Genomic DNA, 21,483 nt, shown 5'->3' with positions numbered 1-21,483 from the left:
ATTATGTGTTTTTACTATTGGTAATATTCCATGTCTTCCATGTAGGACGCAAAGAGGGCAGCCTTGTGAATGGACCCTGAGCAGACCAGATGGAAACAGAAAAGACCAGCCATGAGACGGAAAAAAGTCTGATACTTTCACAAATCAGTACAACTCAGCAGACAGACCCTCTTCTCGCCAAGCGCCAGAATGGAGATCCATTTCAGCAGTTCAACGGGGACACTAATTGGAGCCATTTCAAGCCCAACACAGTAGTTTACCCAATGAAAAGTCAACAAGAGAATTGTTCTGGGCCTGCTAATATGCAAGGGATATTGGATCAAAGCATGCATGAGATGAATGGACAGATGAAACATGCTCTTAGAGAACAGACATTTTTACATTTTCACCAGCCTAAAAAACTCTGCACTGATTCAGAGGTGAATGGAAATAAGGATCTGAGTATTTGTGACAATAGAGATGCAGGAATGGAGAACCATTTAGAGGGATTCCCTAAACATAATAAACCAGGGGATTTTGAGATAAAACATAGTAAAAGAAACTGTAAATTTCCCAATGGGGATTTATTCTTACTGTCAAGGAACAAGCAAGTTCCAATGCCTAATGGTGCTACAACAAGCCCACCCTCAGTAAAGGGTACAACTGGTGACCTCTTAGAGAAAACACTGTCTCAGTATTACCCAGAGCATGTGTCCATCGCACCTCAATCCAACTCATCTCAAGCAGATAAGGTCACCAGCAACCTGCCGGAGCAGGAAACTTCACCTTCATTAACCTCAGGTTTTCCAATTTCACCCCAAACATCTGCCTCCCAGCCACTTGCCAAGGCACCCCTAGAAGTAAAAGGCAGCAATGGCTACAATACAGAATTCACAGTGAATGAATACTTTAGTTTTGTAGCCGAGCAAAAGAAGCCTACTTATCCTCTCTCTGACCTACCAGATATGGGAACACAATTGCTGAGTCAGAAAACTTCAGAGTCCAATGTGCCATCACAGACAGGCATCAATGGTTGCTCACAGAGTCCAGAAGATAGAAAAGGCCTTCCAAATGATTCTGATTGTTTAAGCAAGTCCAACCAAGATTTTAGCCATAAATCTTATATATTGCCCCCAGTGATGGCAGGAGCACCATCACAAAACACTCAGACAGGTCAGCAGAACCTACAAATTAACGTGCTACAGAAACAACCAACAGATGAAAGCCTCCATGACAATAGAGACTTTTCCTTGCCACAGCAACAGATTATTGAGCCACATGTAGTAGACAGCAGCTTGACATCCGAGGCCTGTAAATCAGCTTCTCACAATCAACAAAGTGAATACAAAAATAAGACTAAACCAGATCAGGAAAAGACAACGTCAGAGAATACAGATCACTCATCCCAGATGAAATGGATAGATTTAAACTCGGCTTCAGCACCCCAGCCATCTACTGAACACCCCCAGATGTGGGATTTTTTTCTTCCACGGAACCACATGCAGCAGCATACAATCACACAGAGCCAAAGTCGTTGTATAAATTCCATGCCCTCAAACAACTTTCGGTCTCAAAATTTCAGTAATCCTGGTTGTCCCTCATTTGAAAATAAGGCACAAGATGGTTACAAAAACTCCCTACCTCCTACACAGTTCCCCCACAATTCTGTCCCTGAATGTCAACAGAACCATTCTGGTATGCAAGATCATAGTAACATGCAATGTAACAAACACACATCCCAGCAACTGTGCAAAAATGATCAAGACCAGATACAATCCCAGAGCTTCCTTTCTCAGCCACCATCTGCTGAGCCTCAACAACAGGAAAACAGCACAATTCCCCATCAGCTCCCTCAGGATAGACAGAATATGCAAGCAGCTCCCCAATCACAGGATGTTTCCCAGAGCCAGGTAGATGAACCACTCTTGAAAAGGCTAAAAACAGAGGGATGCCTTCATTCAGAATCCCAGAAGTTATCTCTAGGTACAGAAACACCAGCACAAACACTGTCTAGTCCAGCTACGAGAGAAAACTCAACATTTCCAGGCTTTTCTAAGTCAAATGTACAATTCTTAACTAAAGAAGATGAAGCTCTAACAGACAGAAAACTCCAGCAGGACATGCAATACTTTCAGAACAGCAGTAAACAACATCCAAACTACCAGCAACCCCTCCAACACAGGACACATAATCATTTGGAATTTCCTAATTCTCTGATTTCTCAATCACAACTGTCACAAGTTTCTAATAGTCTTCAGATACCTGCTCAAATATTTACCAAAGCTGAATTCCAAGAACCCTTTGGCCAAATCCAGAGAGATTCTCTGCCAAGCCAAGGTGCTCAAGGAGATATGCAGAGGCACGCAGCCTTGCGAATGCACCTTCTACAGAGGCAGGAGCGACAAGGCCCCAACAACATCAGGCCAAGTATGCCAGTCATAAAAAGTGAAAACTGCTCAGGTTTAGAAACCTCAGCTCAATATCCACCAATAGAAGTACAACAGCAAGATCAAGACAAAACCAAAGTCATGCCAGTGGTAGTAAAGCAGGAGCATCCTTCTTCATCCTGTGAACAAAGCCAGCAGAGGAGTATTATAGCAGCCATGGAGCAGCAGTTAAAACAGTATCAGCTCTCACCTGTGTTTGAAAGAAAGTCTTTGGTCAAAAAGTCACCCAATAAGGTGAAGGTAGAGATGGCTGGGGCTGTGACTGTGCTCTCAACCAGTGCTGAGGGGAATGTCAAGGAACAGTGTAAACTTCAAAACTTCACCCCACCTAAAAAGATTGAACCTGGGTTACAAACCTTTCTGGAGTCACCCATGAAGCTGCTTGATACACCAATAAAAAACTTGCTAGATACACCTTTGAAGACACAGTATGACATTCCGTCTTGTCATTGTGTTGGTAAGAGGTTTTACACAGCTACTTTTAGTCCAGTTTTTACACATTCGGTATTCTTTATACATTAGAACCATTCGAACTATATTAGATCTTCTCAACCTGCAATACTTAATATTGTTGCATCTTAGTGATATTTTGTTTCTATTAATGACATTAAATCACATGTGGGTTAAACTTAGTTTTGTTTATGACCATCTACTAATAATACACAATATCTTTTGCTTATTTTTGAATCCACAGATCAAATCAGTGAAAGGGATGAAGGCCCATATTATACTCACTTGGGATCAGCACCAACTGTTGCAGGCATCCGCAAAATTATGGAGGAAAGGTATTATATTATGAACTCTAATGATATTACAAACTAATATACCATATATTACATGGCCTTTCACACCGCAGGAACCTTTTCACTGTAAACATTGTGTCAACTTATTTCACAAGTATGATGAACAGCGATAAATATACGGACACTAAAGTGCAGGCACTTGTAGGAAATGTAGCACTGCCAGTTGTCGTTGGAGATTCTTAATCCTCCTTTCCGTTCTTTTAATCGCTTCACGTATACATCGACATTCCATGTCCATTACTGTGAAACCCGCGAGACACAACAAAATCACAGCGTCCTCCTTCCTTCTGTTGTTAACGTTGTTGAACACCACGCACAAAATTACATCGCTGTTGACCGGCTTACATCACGTCCTAGTACACACTGTTGGTGTGAATGCTACCCTTTAAATGGTACTGGGAAATAGTACTTTGGTATTGTACATTTAGTTGGTAAATGGTAAATGGACTGCATTTATATAGCGCTTTCAACAGACCACATGGCCATCCAAAGCGCTTTACAATTTGCCTCACATTCACCCATCCACTCACTCATTCACACACCGACGGCGGTGTCTGCCATACAAGGCGCCATCCAGCTCGTCGGGAGCAGCTGGGGTTAGGTGTCTTGCTCAAGGACACCTCGACACTTGGTCAGGTGGAGCCGGGGATCGAACCACCAACCTTCCGGTTTGTAGACAACCTACATGAACCACTGAGCCACTGCCGCCCCAGTTCTGGAACTAAGGCAGTCCGAAAGGCCCTAATATTATTACCTTTCCCTTTGACAGATCCGGACTGACTGGAAGTGCCATAAGGATTGAAAAAGTTGTGTATACAGGAAAGGAAGGGAAGAGTGGGCAGGGCTGTCCCATTGCTAAATGGGTAAAGACTATTTATTTTCATCCTGTGTTTTCTGTGTGTGTGTATATATGTATTGCCTCTCTTTGTCTGTTGAATATTACAGTGTTTTACGATTGCTTGGACACAATTTTAAAAACTAGGCTCATTTTGTCAAAACACTACACACAATGAACACATCCACAAGTGTCAGAACATCTCAGATCTTTTGCAAAACAAAGCATATATATATAGTACATCAATATATTAACACATAACAAACATAACACATGAGACTTACTGGACTCATGAAAATATTTATTTCTCTCCACACTTTAAACTCATTGCAATTAGGCTGCATTTTGCACTGAAAATCAGAATGTTTTCCAAGTACAATATAAAGTAGCACATAAAATCTTGTGGCGATGAGTAAACAGCACCTTAGCATCATCTCTTCATATAGCTGGGTATGGCGACTTCATCCATATCACAGTCAATGTCTTCCCTTGCAAAACAGCGAGAGAAGAATCTTCTCAAATGGCGTAAACATCCTTGCACAGACTCTGCATCTATTAGGTCAAAGACCTCCTCGATTGCTTGAATGAGGGGTATAACATAGGGTCAGAGATCATAATCCTTCTACTGCCATTCAGAAGGGGAAAAGGAAATGAAGGGAGAGTGTTGTGGGAGGTATTGGAATAATGGGACCAGACACCTGGGGCCTATACATTGAAGGTGGATTAGCTGGCTAGCCAGGTAAGTTTCAGTTTAGTTTGCACCAATCCTGGGTTTTAGGTACCATGTAAGTGGCTTGGCTTTTAGCTGCATTCATTGCCATAGTAACTTACACTCCACGGCTAACCTGCTCCAGGGCAGGTTTTGTTCTGGATTCAAGATCTCAAACTGAAGATGAACCAATCAGATGTGAGAGAAGTGACACATGTCTGAAACAAAGTCACTCCAGTTTATCTTGCTCCAAATTAAAGGTCACTTATGCTTAAAAAAAAAAAAGAAGAAGTCTGGCTTTAATGACAATTACTGAGTCATTTTATGATTTATATAATTATTGTGATTCATATTATTTATCTCTTACACACAAGCAATTTTAGTTTAACAATTATTATAAATTATTTTAAATAAATATGAATGTATACAGATCATGTAATATAAATAAGCTGAAGTATCAAAAGATTGCACAATTTTAAAAATTGCAAATCTGAATTTACATGTTCAAGTCTCTATCACTATATATTTTCAAATGTATAAACTAAGTTAACAAGTTCCACTTGTGACTAGACTGATGGAGCAAGATCATTTATTTTATTAGTCCTCCTTCTTTTTTCATATGACATTTAAATTTGTCATATTCTTCGATCTCTTAACCTTTAGCAAAACCTTTAACCTTTAGTTATGAATCTCGCTGGGTCTCTCACGAGAAGTAAATCAAACTTGCTTTGTGTTGCAAGGCTCGTGATTGGCTGTTCGCCAGTGATGTCACACATTCATGTGCACGCGATCCACAAACTCAGGATCAAAGCCTGAATTGACAAAGAAAGTTGATGAACAGCATCATGGTACCAACAAAGCCGGATTGGAGAGGTTTGGTTTTGTCAACTCAAAACTAATCCTGTAACTCTGAATTTGTTCAGCTACCATCATGGTACAGGCCCCTAGTCTGTCCACTGCTTAGTCTGTCTAAAAACGTATGTGGTCGGTGTTGTAAGGAGCTATTTTGTCATGCTATTGTAGGACCCCATTCTGCGTGATTGCAGCATATATTGTGGTGTTACCACCACGTTAACCTGGGATATTCAAAAGTGCTCTCTGGCCAAAGATGTTTCCCCCTATTGCTCTTCCTGCACCACTGCCTTTTATTTTTGTTGAAGACAAAAATTCACCTGTTAACGTTTTATAGTGCTTACACCTTGATTGTTGAGTTTACAGTGAAGCACACCTGATGGCCATGTCTGAGCAGTAGGTTCATATGTGTAGTATTTTGGAAAGCAGTGTCTTGAAATGGCAAAGAAGTGACATTATGATAGATTTCTTTGTCTAATATAGGAAAGTGTGTTTAGTGCTTTGCAAAACAATGTGTGTAGTGTTTTGTAAAAAGTGTGAGGCTGAGAATGTGCTTATAGTTAGACAGATCTGGGCTGAGGTTTTCTTTTTAAGTGTAGGGTTTCACTAGCTGTATGTTATTTTTAATTTTAGTATCAATCTTAAAAAAATTTAAAGCATGTTTGTTGGTTTTCAACAGCGCCCCCTATGGAAAACACAATTACTTAACAGATGTCTCAAACTGATTTCTGTATATTTTCTAAATATATGTGTACATGTGCACTATGTTGTCTAGGTAATACGGAGAGCAAATGTAGATGAGAAACTCCTGGTCTTGGTACGAGAGCGGGCTGGTCATTCATGTGAGACATCCTGTATAGTAGTGGTCATCCTAATTTGGGAAGGCATACAAATCAACCTGGCTGACCGTCTCTACTCAGAACTCAGTGACACTCTAACAAAACATGGTGCCCTAACCAACCGCAGATGTGCTCTAAATGAGGAGTAAGGACAAATGTTTATTACTACTTTCTCGCAAATACATTGAACACTCAGACATTAAAACTCATTATTATCAATTCTTAGGCCTTTTTTATTGCTATGTATGTTTCTAACCACTTTCTACTTAACATAATAGTAATGTATAGTTATGTTCCCGATTAAAAAAACATAAAATCCTAGACATTCTTAGGTATATTTACAATATGTTATTCTTCAAATTCTGGTTATTGTCTTCAGGAGAACATGTGCATGTCAGGGTTTTGAAGCTGATGCCTGTGGAGCTTCTTTCTCCTTTGGCTGCTCGTGGAGTATGTACTATAATGGCTGCAAATTTGCTAGGAGTAAAATCCCTAGAAAGTTCAAACTACTTGGGGATGATCCCAAGGAGGTGAGATGCTCACACACAAACACACAGCTGAATTACATATTAATTAAGGGCGTATAAAATTAAAAATAACAGGAGTATTTTTATTCCCTTATAGGAAGAGAAACTGGAACAAAATCTCCAGGGTCTTGCAACTTTAATTGCCCCAACGTATAAAAAAATTGCGCCTGATGCATACACCAATCAGGTATATATATCTGTGCTTGAGGTCTTATACCACTATCAAGAATATGTAGGATTTTTACATTTCCTGAGAAAGTGGAATAATAAGCTGCAGTGATGTTGTAATATTTGAAAGTCATAGTAAATTGCATATACTGTGAAGCATCTAAAAAAGGAGACTAAAATGTTAGAACTAAATTTTAAATTTTTATATCTACCTATTTTTGACAGGTAGAGCATGAACACAGAGCTCCCGATTGCCGTCTGGGTCTAAAAGAAGGCCGGCCGTTTTCTGGAGTTACAGCCTGTTTAGACTTCTGTGCCCATGCCCACAGAGACCTTCACAACATGCAGGGGGGCAGTACTGTGGTAAGAAATAAATGCTTATGATAGAGGGCCATAATAAGACAAATGAAAATCTTTCACTAAAACCACCAGATTGTTTTACGAACCAAAACAAATAATTTACATTTTGCTATATACCTTGCAGGTGAAAAACTAAAGAGGGCTAAAACAAAGTAGAGTACACAATATTAAAAATTCCAAACCTCCCTTTCTACCCCTGTTGTAGGTCTGCACACTAACACGAGAGGACAATCGTGAGATTGGAAAAATTCCTGAGGATGAGCAGCTACATGTGCTTCCCTTATACAAGGCTTCATCCACTGATGAGTTTGGCAGTGCTGAGGCTCAGCTGGAGAAGACAAAGACTGGTGCTATTCAGATGCTCAGTGCCTTTCGTAGACAGGTGCGTATGCTACCAGAGCCTGCGAAGTCTTGCCGACAGAAGAAGCTGGATGCCAAGAGAGCTGCAGCTAACAAACCAAACAACCCCAACACACCTAACTCTAAAATGGACAACACCCAGCAAGCAAAGCAGAAACAGTCCTCTTATGAGAACCCAGGCCAGACTGTAACAGGTATGGAAGCAAAGCTTCAAAAACAATTATTCAGTTATATATATATAGTTTATTTGAGGAAGATAAATGTAATTATATAACCAAGTAATGGCGCAGATTCCAAGTGTTTGTCAATATAACAACTGAAAAATTACATTTTGGTCTAATCACATTATTTCTTCCAGGCCCAGGTAATGTGAGAACAAATCTTGACCCTAGGCATCTCCCACATGCTCATGCTGCCCATCAGCCTCAGCAGCAGCAAGCACAACCTAATCCTAACCCCTCTTACACTGTCCCACCATTTCCTAGATTGTCAAATGCATCAGGAACCTTCTTAAACAGTTCTAAATCTGCAACCCCACATCCTCAAATCCCATCTTCTGCCAGTCCTTATCCCTCTCCTTTGCATGCACCCAACTCTTACATTAATGTGTCAAATGCACCCACCCCATATCCCAGGTCTCTTACACCCAACCCACTCTACACTGGTTACCAATGTAATGGAGGACTCCCCATGGACAACTACCACCCTTACTACTCTTCCAATCTAAAGCATCCAGATATGTATCATCTTCAGAGAAATTCACTGTACTCTGAGCAGCAGTACAACACACCTCAAAATTACGGGGTAAACTACCCATCACACTTTGGAGAGCCTAACTTGCCAGTCAATGGTTATGGTACCTGTAACATGAAACCTGGCATGCACTCCATGGAACGTTACCCAGGTTATGGTCCTAATATGCCATCTGATACCTTCTCCAGGCCTCCCTCTGCCCATCAATATTTGGACTATGAAGCTATCGGCAAAAGCAGCCAGTTTGAAGTTTACCCCAAACCTCATATGTCACAGAATCCTCAAATGTTTCCTCAAAATCTCAATAGATTGAGTATGCAAAATAATAAAGATTTAGAGATAAACAATGGTATCTCTCAGGTATTTCCTCCTTTGGGTACTGAATGCTTCAACCCAATCCAACCTCCAGGTTTGAGGCTTTCCAGTGAAAATGCCCTTAACCCCATAGTCAAACAGGAACCCCCTACCCAGACTTCAGAACAAAAAGAAAAAGAGGATGTGTGGTCTGACAGTGAGCACAACTTCCTTGACCCTGAAATTGGAGGAGTGGCAGTGGCACCTAGTCATGGGTCAATCATTATTGAGTGTGCTAAGCGGGAGCTCCATGCGACTACACCACTCAAGAAGCCTGACCGCAACCATCCTACCCGTATCTCTTTAGTGTTTTACCAGCACAAGAACTTGAATGAGGCAAAACATGGACTGGCTCTGTGGGAAGCAAAGATGGCAGAGAAGGCCCGAGAGAAAGAGGAGGATGCTGAGAAGTATGGTACTGAAAATACATCCAACAAGAGCAGTGGAAAGAAGGTAAAAAGAGAACATTCTGAACCTTCAGAGCCTCCGTATAAGCAGTTCCTTCTCATGCTTAATGAGCGGTCAACATCCTGCACTACCAATACATATGTAAGCACATCTCCCTATGCCTTCACCAAAGTGACTGGGCCTTACAATCAATTCCTGTGAAAACCTCCATAGGTCCAGAGCAACACAAGCGTAAGAGTGGCATCAGACAAATTTAATGGTTCTACAATATGGGGTTGCAGACCTCTATGCCACTGGCCAAATAACCCTTAATGCTTGTTCAGTAAAATACCCCTTTACCACCAGAAGGAACCGGGTGCTGGAGTGCTCAGAGTTAGTGCTATAGTTGGTTCGAAGTTGGTTCGATTTGCGAGCCCATTAAGAACAGGTTTGCTTTGCCACAGACTAGAGAGCCACCACAGAGCCAGGTCTTACGTCAACGAATCCGTCTAATTTTTCCCAGCAACGCTTGTGCCGAAGCGCCAAACACACCATAAACAATGGCAGGAGAGACGTTTCTATTGATGTTGGCTTTGTGAACCTACATCGGTTATCAAAACCCGACAAATCGAACAAATGTGTTCATGCAGCTTGGCGTAATTTGTTTAGCCGAAGATTTGAAGTTATTAACAGTAGATAGATTCATTATCCTACTATATGGAAAGGCAGATAATCAATGGGTTTTTCATTCTCTTAAGAAGTCAAGCTTTACTGTTTTAATCAATTGGAAATATTTATTTATTATTTAATTGCTATATGATAACACACAGTTCTCCATCCATGGTGCACAGTCCAACAAATCATGGAGATGGATAGATTACTGGGAGAAAAAAAAGCTAATGTTTGGTGACTTCTGTGGCTAATCACTTTTTTATGGTGCTAGGGAGTGTTTTAAATGCAAATGTTTTCAAACGCCTTTCTTTAACAACACTTAACAAATCACCTTGTATAATAATTTGAAGTAATACACAGGAAATACTTAGCTTAATTAGTGTTTTAAAAGCACTTTTTTTATAACAGTGAGGGCATAACTTTATGCCATCTAATTTGAAAGACAATTCATTACACTTCAGCCATTTTAGTTTCAAAATGTGAAAAACAATGATGAACTCCATGGTGGCTAGTCAAAAATCATGTATCAGCCTTTTAAAGAATTTCTCTGGTGCTTACACAATTTCAGAAATCCTTTATACTTACTGTATAGTGAGCCATTGAGGGTCAATTTTGCAAGAATAATGTTCTGATTCACTAAATGTGACATATCAGAACACTGAATACTGATACTTAGAGTCAAGAAAGACAATGGTCGATATTAGGTCATTAAAGCATGTATCAAGGAACACATAACAGGGTTACCGTTGCATCAATGTCACTGTTCCAAAGGCAGCTGGCTTGGCTTGCTGTGGTGGCTATTACATAATGCAACTTTAGCTGTATAAAAAAAGTTTAGATTTGTACAGTAAATTATTATTATTTCGAATGTATGCTTAGATAATAGTTTAGTAAAGATGAGTACTATTACTTTGGGTTTGAACTGATCTTATTTCAAATGGTGCTACTTGACCTGCTATACATATAATGTGAGAATTTCTAAGGCTGTTGAAAAGGCTTATGAATGACGTAGAAAACCCTACTTATCATATACCTCAGAACTAGTTTGGCAATAGAATTAAAATACCAAGGTGTTTCTGTTCTTTTATTTCCAAACACTTTGTAGCAAATATAACAAAGACCTTAAGGCCATCATTGATGCTAAGTTCATTTCTTACTTTCTTCACACTTGATCTGTTAGAAAGTATTACTTGTCTTGAACTTAAAGTTTCAATGGAACTGCAAAATCAGGGATATCAGCTCATTTCTGTACATAAATATCACTTGTGTTCATGTTGTCTTCTCTAAATCAGGTTTGAGCCTTTGTATTTTAAATCAATCTAAATTTCTTGTATATACTACACACATATCTAACTTTGTTACAGAACTAAAATTAAGAATCTGAATTTGTGAACTGCTGAAGCAGAATGCTGATAAACTTTTCAAGAAGTAATTTTAAAACATTTTAACATGCACTGATTTAAAGGGAAAGTGTCACAAAATATATAATGCAATGCAGTTGCTCTTTACTGAAAGGTAAGACCAAGTCAGTTCAACTTTTGTGTGCACATTAAATGCATATGTACATCTTGAGGCTAAATGTATATACAACCACTAAACATGGTAATGCCTCTCACACAACCCTTTCCACTGAATCAAATTAGAAAAGTTATGAATAATTGATAATAAAATATATACAACTCATTCCATAATTAAAGCACTTCGTTTGATTATTTTTTCCAGAAATAATACAAAACAATCTATGTAAATTCAAAATAGGTAGATTATTGTAAACTAAATAGATTGTGCCACATTGTATATACTACATTCTTGCGTTGCAGAAGTCTAAGTCCATGTTATGTACAGTTTAATTTAATGTTAAAAGTACCATTTCTCCACACATATAATATAGATTTTGCCCCTAAAACGTCTTGTTGGTATTCAGGTCAGCTACGTTTTCTTTTCTTTTTTTGAATACAACAGCAAAGTTTAACAAACAAACAAATTTAAATTAGGAATCACTTCGAAGGACTGACTAGACACTTCCAATTTATTGGTTTAAATTTCTGTGCACAGAACCCAGTTTGAGTAGCAGGTTGTGTATGAAGCAAAAGTGGTGGTAAACATTTAGTGAGTGACGAGAATAGCCATACTTGAAGATGTTCGGAGAGTTTTTGAGTGGAGTCAACTTTACTTGAAATGACTTTCTGACTTCAACTAACGAACTGGGGTGCGCAGCTTTTACATTAAGCTTGCGGTTTATGTACACCTATTGGTATTTTGCCATTAGACACTAAAGGTATAATTGTGCTATTTTCTGCCTTTTTGTATTGCTTTCCATTTTCCCTTACAATTTGTAATGCTTAAAACATTGAATTAAGAATGGCTTTGAATACTGTAAGTATTGTAATGTACTGAAGAAATGAATGCATTTTATTTGAAAGCTGTTTGTTATGATTTGTTTTCATTCCTAATATTGCTGAATTTTTTTTTTTTTTAATAAAAATCATATTTATTTCAAGAATATACAGTAAATTGTGCAACTTTATATTTATCATTTTGACTCCTTTAATGATTAAATAAACCAAAAATAATAATATGGTTTTATTTATAATTTGAAAATGGTAGAATTACAAACAGTGTTTACAAAAGTATTTGAAGCCGTGATGTTTTACTTCTTTACAACACTTTGATTTTACATTACTAACAAAGACAAACAATGACGTCCAAGGGTGTGAATAATTTTTACAATAACTGATAATACAATTTAAATTAGAATACATTTAAAACAATTCTTCTTTCAGTGCATTAATTAAGCTTTTTTTATATTAAAGTAAAAAATTAAACACTTTTTCTTTTGTTAACCTATTATCATGGAAAACAAAACAAAGATCATTGAGTTTATTTCCTATATACTAGTACTTGATTCTGATTGTATATATTCCAGAGAAAGAAGTAGAATATCATTTATTTTTTACATCAAGCAGGGAACTTCACATTCTTGCTACAGAGTTGGATTTCTTGGTCATCTTGACAAGACAAACTCTTCTTGTCCAAATACCCAATGCATACTGGTTCCTAATGTCAGCAATTGCAAACTAAAGTTTTCTTAACCTTGTACCTAAGCTTAAACTTGTTCACTTGCTCCTAAACGACTTGTCAGAAAGAGTGTATAAATAGAAATAAACAAAAAACACACGCACGAAAAGACACGGTTTGAAGAACAATAAGGAAAAATCTTTAGAAACTAGAGATTAACTGTTCAATCTATAGATTATGAACATGATCTTTGGCACTGAAGCATGTGCTTTTTAAGTACAGAAACATGTTCACCAATGTTACTGCAAAAATAACTTGGTCATTTTACCAAATTAATGAGTGGTGCTTGTGGGTGTGTCTTGTTCTAATAAATAAAGCAATGTTTTAAAAAATAAAACATTAATAAAACAAAAATCTTTGCACCAAGGACATTACTGAACCCAAATAAAGGCATCGTCTGGCCTTTTCTACCTTCTTCTGAGATCACACTGCAAAGAGGTAATGATCTTTTACTTCGTGAAGAAGTGCCATTTGTCCACTGTAAAATAGAAATGAAGTTAACAAAGTCATGTAACTTGTAAAAGTATTGAAAAAAACATAAAATACAAATTTACCTTCAGATGGTACTGGAAGGGGTTCCCCATATTCTGCAGCCTACAACAGCAAAAGAGAATTTACCTTCGGTCTAATAGCAAAAATTAGCCAGTGAAAGAACATAAATACTTACAGCTTCAACTACAGTACTGGCCTCTGCATCACTGCATTTGAATGGACTCTCACATAAGGAAGTGTTTTGACTAAGAAAGAGATGGATCAAAGTAAATACCATCACGAAAATCTAAACGGTCATCAAAATGACTATCAAAATATCAAACAATTGAAAATGAAGAAAAACTAAAATGTATCACAAAAAGAAACTCTGCTGTCTTTTAACAAGTCTGAAATAAAAATCTAATCTTACACTCACCAAACAATCTCATCACCTTTCATCTTTGTTCTCATCACTAATGCTTTCCAGAAGCTGTGTGTTGATTTTATGACTTCTATAGCAAAGTCCTAACACGATATTAATAACATTATATTAGATGATTGATCATCAAGTGAATTAACGAATTCTTTCTCATAATCAATCTTCCATGATACACTACCTTATCCTTGAATTTTCCATTGAATGCAAACTGGTTCTCAGGCTTCCCATCTGGCACTTTATATTTTTTAAACCAATCCACGGTAGCCTCAAGGTGACCAGGCTTAATCTTTCTCACATCCTCAATGTCTGTTAAAGATACACTAGTTGAGATTACAGAGTCATAAATGCTGGTAATGTGCTAATAACAAAAACATTTTTACAAATGACTCACTGTTAAGGCTTGATGCATCAGGGTCCTCTATATTGATGGCTATTACCTTCCAGTCAGTCTCTCCTTCATCTATCAAAGCCAGAATTCCAAGAACTTTAACCTGAATCACCTGCCCTGTTACACACACCTGTAACACAGAAATATACAGTGGCTTATAGAGTAGTAATCAGACCCATAACCAATTTGTGTTAGGAAAGAAAGAAGAATGTATTATGCTAAATAATTATACACTGATGGAACAATGGGCCAAAAATGCCACCTACACAGCATTAGAAGGGGGCAAAAACTGTCAAATAGGTATGCATATATTTTTTTGAAAAGACTGAGAAATATTGATTTTAAGGTTTCAGTATTTTTAACTGAAAGCAAATTTTAGTTATAGGATTGTTGTTGTAGTTTAGTTTTTTTGCTTGTGAAATGCAAAACTGCTAAATGTTGCAAATAGTTTTGTAAAATATTATATAAACCAGTGATTCCACCGACCTTGGAGCCAATCTCACACACGTCTATGGGGTCATTGTCTCCACAGCACATGGTTTCCTTGTCAGTATGGCTGGGGTCTTCCCATGTCTTAAAAAAAAGTATTTTTAGTATTTATGCAAATAGACAGAGGATTAAAAAAAAAAAAAATTGCACACATACACACAACGCAAGAATACTGTACAATTAAGATGTTCAAATCAGATGGCAGACAGTTTTGAAAATCATAGCCATAATCAAATCTATGACATCACCTGTGGAAGTGCACCATAGTTCCAAATGTAACCTTTGTGTGGAAAAATGTTAGCAACATATCGCAGCTTGCCTTTCTTCACATCTTGCTTGATTGGGTTCAGTGGTTCCTTTGTTGCTATCTGTGGACAAAAATAAATAAATAAATAAATAAATAACATACTTTTGCATTGTATTGAGCACAATATCAGAACACACAATATTTAATTGATTCAAAATTTTAATTTAATATCAAAATGAAGTTTTTTTTATCGATTTGGTACATACTGTATAAGCATGAGGCTACACAGCCCACATACAAAGCTAAATTAGCTATATGGTATTATTTATAATTATTATTGGCAAATAAATCTTCCTTTTGGCAACCTATTGATATATAAATAACTGACTTGATTTTTTAACTCTCTTTTTTCTATTATTAATCTTATGCAAGTCTTATATTCTTTCTATTTTTCTTCTCATGCAAGTCTTATATTCAACATTAAATTAGCTTTCTAATTTATTGGCCAAATCAGCCAATGATCAATCAAAGTAAGCACTAGAGAATTGCTGGTCATCTTAACCACAGTCAGACAGTAGAAAAACTGATACAACTCTAAAAATATACTTGCCTCCATCTTGGCATTTGACCAACGAGGTACTTCTACAACCATATTAAACCATATCTGTTAAAGACAGCACAAAATGATTAACTTATATTTTGCGACAATAAGCTCCCAAAATGTGTAGATTGATGATGAATGGTTACCTCATTAGTTTTTAACTTCTTTGGTGGAACACCACATTCCTGATATGTGAGAAACAAAATGCCAACAAAATTAGAAAAAAGACTGGGCAAGAATTGTGCCTTTTATCTGGATGTCAATTAGGTTATTCAATTAATTACTCATTTATTTTTTACTATCAGACATAACATCACTGATTTGAAGTACATTACACAAACCTGTTCATCAGAAACATAGAGAGGGATGTCATGGAAAGGGGATATGTACTTTCCATCTGAACTTTCTGCAAAGCAAATGTTACAATCTGTATCATTCATCCGATCCAAGGTATCAATGAAGTATTATCTAACGTTTCTCTGTAAATTTAAATTACCATTAGACCTTGCGTATTGATAAAGTGAACAAAATACAACGATAAATGGGCAAATTACATAGTTTTATAGATAGATTTTTAACTTGTGTGAATGTAACTGTTAATGCATGCATGTTCTGTCTCTTACTTATGACGTTCAGAATTCTCCCACCGTTAGAGTGCATAAATCAGCGGCGATATTGTCACCAATAATCATTTTATTTGAAAATTGTGAGCCGTTTATAATGCTCGTTTTTATGAATGGTATTAAAAGACAAGAAGGGCGAACTTACTCAAGTAAACCCTATAGTCAGTTGAGTTTGGTCGTCCTCGCAGCTCTGTAAGGTAATGCGCCATTTTTCTAAAATGAATGTAAGTAGCTGAAAATATAGGCGTGCTTTTTCTAGAGTACTGTGCAGAGAAGAAGGTAGCAGAAAACCACGTGGCAGTGTGAATAACTAAACGCATTATTTACATCGATGTATGTTCCTGCTTGCGTTTAAACGTGTCGCGCATTGCGCGTCACAAATTCTCTTTTAGATATTCTATACTGCCACCTATAGACAGATGACCGTGAATCACAGAAAAGGTTAGCCAAAGTATCTATCCAAGCAAATAAGCAAGAATGAGGAACAGTGTGGATATTACCTGTATAGAGAGATTAATTGAAATTTAAGATTCGCTCAATATTTTTTGTTATTAAGTTTTAGGGTTATTTTAATTAAAAAAGAGCCATTCGTTTGGCTATACAAGTACAAAATATGTAAGGCAGCTGATGAGTGCTCAGTAGGGGGTGCTCTTCCTCTTTCAATGGCTGCTAAAATTGACAGGTAAAAACTCAGCTTTAATGATGTAGATAACTGCATTGCCAAATAATCACCTTTTTGTTTTGTAGTTACATACAAGAATATAACCTTAAACGTTCTTAGCAGATACAAATGAACCAAATGTTTACTCCAAACCAATCACACATTGTACTTCAGGTATTGTTAGATCCAATAGCTTTGTGTGAGAAGACTGAAATGAAACTTATTCAATGATAATATTTTCCTCTAAAATCTCATTTGTATCTTAACCATTTCCAATTGTGCATGTCATATTTGAGAGATGTTTAGAGAATAATTACATTTTATGTTGTTAGATATCCAAAACTTGTATCTTAGCATATTATACAAAAAAGTTTCTTAGCATATTAACCACAACCGTTGTGGGAAGTTTTGAATGCATCCTCAAATGCAGAAGAAAACAAACTGGCTAACAGGTCAAAAGGTGCCAGTATCTGGAAATATTTGCATTGTACAAACCAGGACTGATCTCACCAATTGCAAAGAGGTCAACTATAAAACTCCACACGTTGACATGAAAAGTATTTTAATCTCACATAAATGTACTCGAGGTAAGCAATGAGATGATAGAGACTTGTTATTGTACAAAGAATAAAGGCAACCAAAACCAATCAATGCTGTGCAAATATACTAGCCTATGTCAATTCAGGCCTCTATAAAACTAGGTCTAGTTAGATGTGATTATTAGCTATAACAAGCTCCTGTGGTGCAGTAAAGTAAGAAGATAATGTGTCCCACAACATTCTTCAGTTAAAAGAGAGTCCTAAAGACTGCAGTGTGTTCTCCATAATACTGAAATTGTGGTGTGTACAGTTTATTATTTAAACAAATGTACTTAATCGAATCTAAACCTTTTTAAGCTCAACTGTGATATCGCAAATTTTGAGAAGTCCTTTGACTTTTATAATCTGTTTTAGTCTAACTGGGTTTAATTAAGAAGGGACAATGTCAACAGTTCCCTTTTTTCAGTAGACTTAAAAAAATTCAATCTGTGATCTTCTCCACCTCAATAAACTGATACTCCTTTCTGCTGCTAAAATTGATCAGAAACATTAATACAGTGAGTGAGTCATGTTGACCACAAAGATACAAAAACCTTAAAAGTGTACTATATGATAAAAGAAAAAAGGAAGCAGAAAGAGGCCACTGGATACGGGCACAATGTATAAAAATATAAATAAATTACTAATACAAGAAAGTTTATCAATCTTATTACCAGTAGAGTACAGGTACCACAGGTCAGGAGAAACCAGATTAGCTTCCTTATTTATTGTAAATAACAGTAAATAAATACATTTAGAAAAAATAACCTTATCATTCACCTTCAGAACAGGAGAGGGCAAGGGGTTGATTGACCCTAAACTCATACTCAACAACAAATAAATACAAAAAATAGTTTCACTGCCTGCTCACAAAAAGAGCAATCGGCTACTAAATATTATTTACATACTAATAATACAAACACACAAATTTTATGTTTTTATTATAAAAGCATTTAGCTATAATGTCTGTTTGTTTGTTTGTTTAATTGTTTAAATTTAAAGAAAATGATCTGTAGAAAGAATTACTTAATTAAACAGACTAAATTCAAATGTCTGAGTGATTAATGTCACAGCATTTAATTTTTTTATTTTTGGCGCGCAATGACCCAAAATGAGTTGAATCAGACTGTCATCTGCAGAGAGAGTTGCATGTGCAAAATCATTTCATCAACTGGGTACTTCAATGAAGCTTTAGGGGGATAACATAAGTTGTCCCTTTAAAGAAAGTGATTTACTGAAGGTGTTGTAACCCTAAAGGTACAGTTTTTACACCTACCCAATGTTTATATGAAAGTTAATTTCTTTGTCTTGTGTTTCTGTTTCTAAACAGAGCCATGGCTGCAGTCTGCCTCAGTTGCTAATATTGTATTCTCCCTATCCCCCCGAAAAACAAAACGCTAAACAGTTTCCTCATAATGTATATGGAAAGGTCACTACCATTACTAGCTGTTAACTTGCCGTATGTTTGTTTTTGTTTTTTTCGTGTGGTATTGTTTCCTTCGTATGGTATTTTCCTAATTATTCTAAATATATCTAGTTTATACATTCCAGTTCATTTGAAAAATAGAAAATTAAAATTACAAAATTAATACATTCTGATGCTGTTTCTCTCTGTGATGGGCGGATAAATGCATCCATTCACTCATTCTTTATCTACACTAGACACAGTAATATGCAGCTCATACTACCAGATTTACCAGATTTGACTTGTATGAAAGGTAAATTATCTGTTCACATGCCTGTATATGGGACATTTTTTTTACTAAATTTTTACACAGACAGACCAGCTGATCCTTGAATGTAGTCATGCATGTTAGTCAGAGTTGAAATGAGTCAACAACCATTTCTCATTAAGTCAATTTGAGATTTGATATGAAATCTGATCTATTAAAACAGTAACCAGAAGATAACGAAAATAAAATCATATTTGAAAGACCACGGGCTTATGACACATTTGTCAGCGTTTACAAATTTGGTCTTAATGTTTATATATACACCAGCATTGTCATAATGCTTTGTAAATGTTGACACAAATCTTTACAGGCCTGTTTGATATGTCGACCTTTGTCATGCCCTTTAAAGTTAAGTCATCAGACCCTCCTTCTTATTTAATATTAACTCTATCTGCACACACATTTTCATTAATCTAAAGGGATTGTTTAGTTTCCCACACAATTATGACAACCAAACATTGAAGGTATGTATATCAACCAAATTAAAGTTTATGTTTCAGATATGGCTTTCTTTGTGGTGACAGACAGACAGACAGACAGAGACAGATCCAACAGGTATGCAAATGCTACTTTGCAAATTCAAGTCATTCTGCAAAATATTGCGCTGTGTGAATCCCATTCCTTACCATCTACCTTCACCTTAAGGTAGACCAGACTCTTTAGCTTCATATGTGTGTATTTTGTAAAGAGAGAAGTGAAGGAGGTGTGGCTACAGCTCTCCTGAGGCAGGTATAGCGGAAACAGAGGGGGAGGGTTTACCTGCATGGAGTCAGTGTACACAGCAATAGCAGCAACACTGCACCTGTTCCTCTTCCCAGACTCTCCCCTTCTCTGTCTCTCACTTTCACCTTTACACTAGACAGCCAAACAAGAGGGAGCAGAAAGGGGTCAACATGGATCCCAACCAGGCCAGTGGGAATGACAGAGAGAATGAAAAAGGGGAGAAAAAAGAGAAGGATAAAGGAATTAAAAGGAGAAACAGACTTTTTACAAGATACCTGGAAAGGAGGAAGACAGATACTATTGTGGATGATGACGCTTCCAAAGGTGACATCAGCATCGCAACCTTGGTGAGAAGGAGCCATTCTGACAAGACAGAGTATAGTGCTAAACTTAAAGGTAATTATTTTGTCACAAACTAAATTTAATGTGCCTTTTCAGTTAATTTGTATGAAGCAGCGCACTCTTATGGTGGTTAAACATAAAATATTTTTGTAGTAAAGCCTTGCTAACTTTATAAAGACAGTTGTTACACAAACTGCAACACGTTTTAACACAGTCACCCGTTTTTTTTCTGTCATCCTGCAGAGCAGCAGGTTAGCACAGAGTTGGTTTTATACCAATCATACTCTCGTAAATCCTCTCATCTCAAATTCCATTAGATCTTTGTATGCAGTGAAGTAAAAAGAGGGCATGTATGTGTGCTGATGCTTAGCACCTGTTGCGTTGATACGTTACAGCGAAAGACCTATTCCCACTGGACTGATGTCACATATGCAAACTGAACCTCAGCCACAGTGCTGAACACGGCTGTGGCACAGTCGTAAACAAGCACAGCCACAGTGCCTTTGTTGTTTACTTCATCTAAAAGTTTCTGGGTATATCTAATAATATTTAGTTAGGTAATTCCACATTGCAATCTTTTTTTGCTTTATTAGAGCCTTAAATTCAGTGAAAAAGAAATATTGTTATAAATATATAGTTGTTCATTCATTCATTTTCTTGTGAACATCATGTCACAGTCTGGTCATGCTAATATGTCAGAGTCATCATAATCTTAACTTGAAAATGACATCGCTTAAAAAAAAAAAAATCTAGTTTAACCAGTGAACAGGGAATGAAGCAGTTCAGGACAGCCAAGTCATGACATTGAGGACATCTTACATATATGTGGACAGTCTTGTCATACAAGCTTCTTAGTTTGCAGACAATTAGCCTTTATATAAACAAAATGAGTTGTCATTCATTCAAATCATGTGAATGAGATATCTGAGACTTCACAGCTATATCTTTGAAAAGCAAACAAACCATTTTACGTACTGAATATCTGGAACGCTTACAACTAGGAATATGTTAGCAGTTTTAGTTCCTTTTTCTATAGAGCCATTAGCTATCCAACTTTAAAATAAT

At 36.9% G+C, this 21,483-nt stretch overlaps 2 protein-coding genes across 2 annotated transcripts; one reads left to right on the top strand and one right to left on the bottom strand.

Annotated features, from left to right (window-relative positions):
- Positions 1 to 13: 13 nt before the first annotated feature.
- LOC128028902 (methylcytosine dioxygenase TET2) lies at positions 14 to 12,548 on the top strand. The gene is made up of 9 exons (XM_052616232.1): positions 14 to 2,883; positions 3,121 to 3,211; positions 3,999 to 4,092; positions 6,401 to 6,609; positions 6,844 to 6,994; positions 7,089 to 7,178; positions 7,385 to 7,522; positions 7,725 to 8,073; positions 8,238 to 12,548. Exons 1-9 carry the CDS (start codon positions 90 to 92, stop codon positions 9,593 to 9,595), a joined length of 5,274 nt encoding a protein of 1,757 aa, XP_052472192.1. The 5' UTR covers positions 14 to 89; the 3' UTR covers positions 9,596 to 12,548.
- Positions 12,549 to 12,615: 67 nt separating this feature from the next.
- Positions 12,616 to 16,763, bottom strand: LOC128028904 (inorganic pyrophosphatase). The gene is made up of 12 exons (XM_052616233.1): positions 16,527 to 16,763; positions 16,100 to 16,164; positions 15,905 to 15,943; positions 15,768 to 15,821; positions 15,159 to 15,278; positions 14,908 to 14,994; positions 14,425 to 14,551; positions 14,212 to 14,339; positions 14,031 to 14,119; positions 13,791 to 13,860; positions 13,678 to 13,717; positions 12,616 to 13,601 (listed from the first exon to the last, which is right to left on the bottom strand). Exons 1-12 carry the CDS (start codon positions 16,699 to 16,701, stop codon positions 13,573 to 13,575), a joined length of 1,023 nt encoding a protein of 340 aa, XP_052472193.1. The 5' UTR covers positions 16,702 to 16,763; the 3' UTR covers positions 12,616 to 13,572.
- Positions 16,764 to 21,483: the final 4,720 nt, after the last annotated feature.

Source organism: Carassius gibelio, chromosome A15, assembly GCF_023724105.1.
Source record: "Carassius gibelio isolate Cgi1373 ecotype wild population from Czech Republic chromosome A15, carGib1.2-hapl.c, whole genome shotgun sequence".
Taxonomy (NCBI): Eukaryota; Metazoa; Chordata; class Actinopteri; order Cypriniformes; family Cyprinidae; genus Carassius; species Carassius gibelio.
Note: the sequence above shows the minus strand (reverse complement) of the source record. Positions and strands in the feature narration are given on the sequence as shown.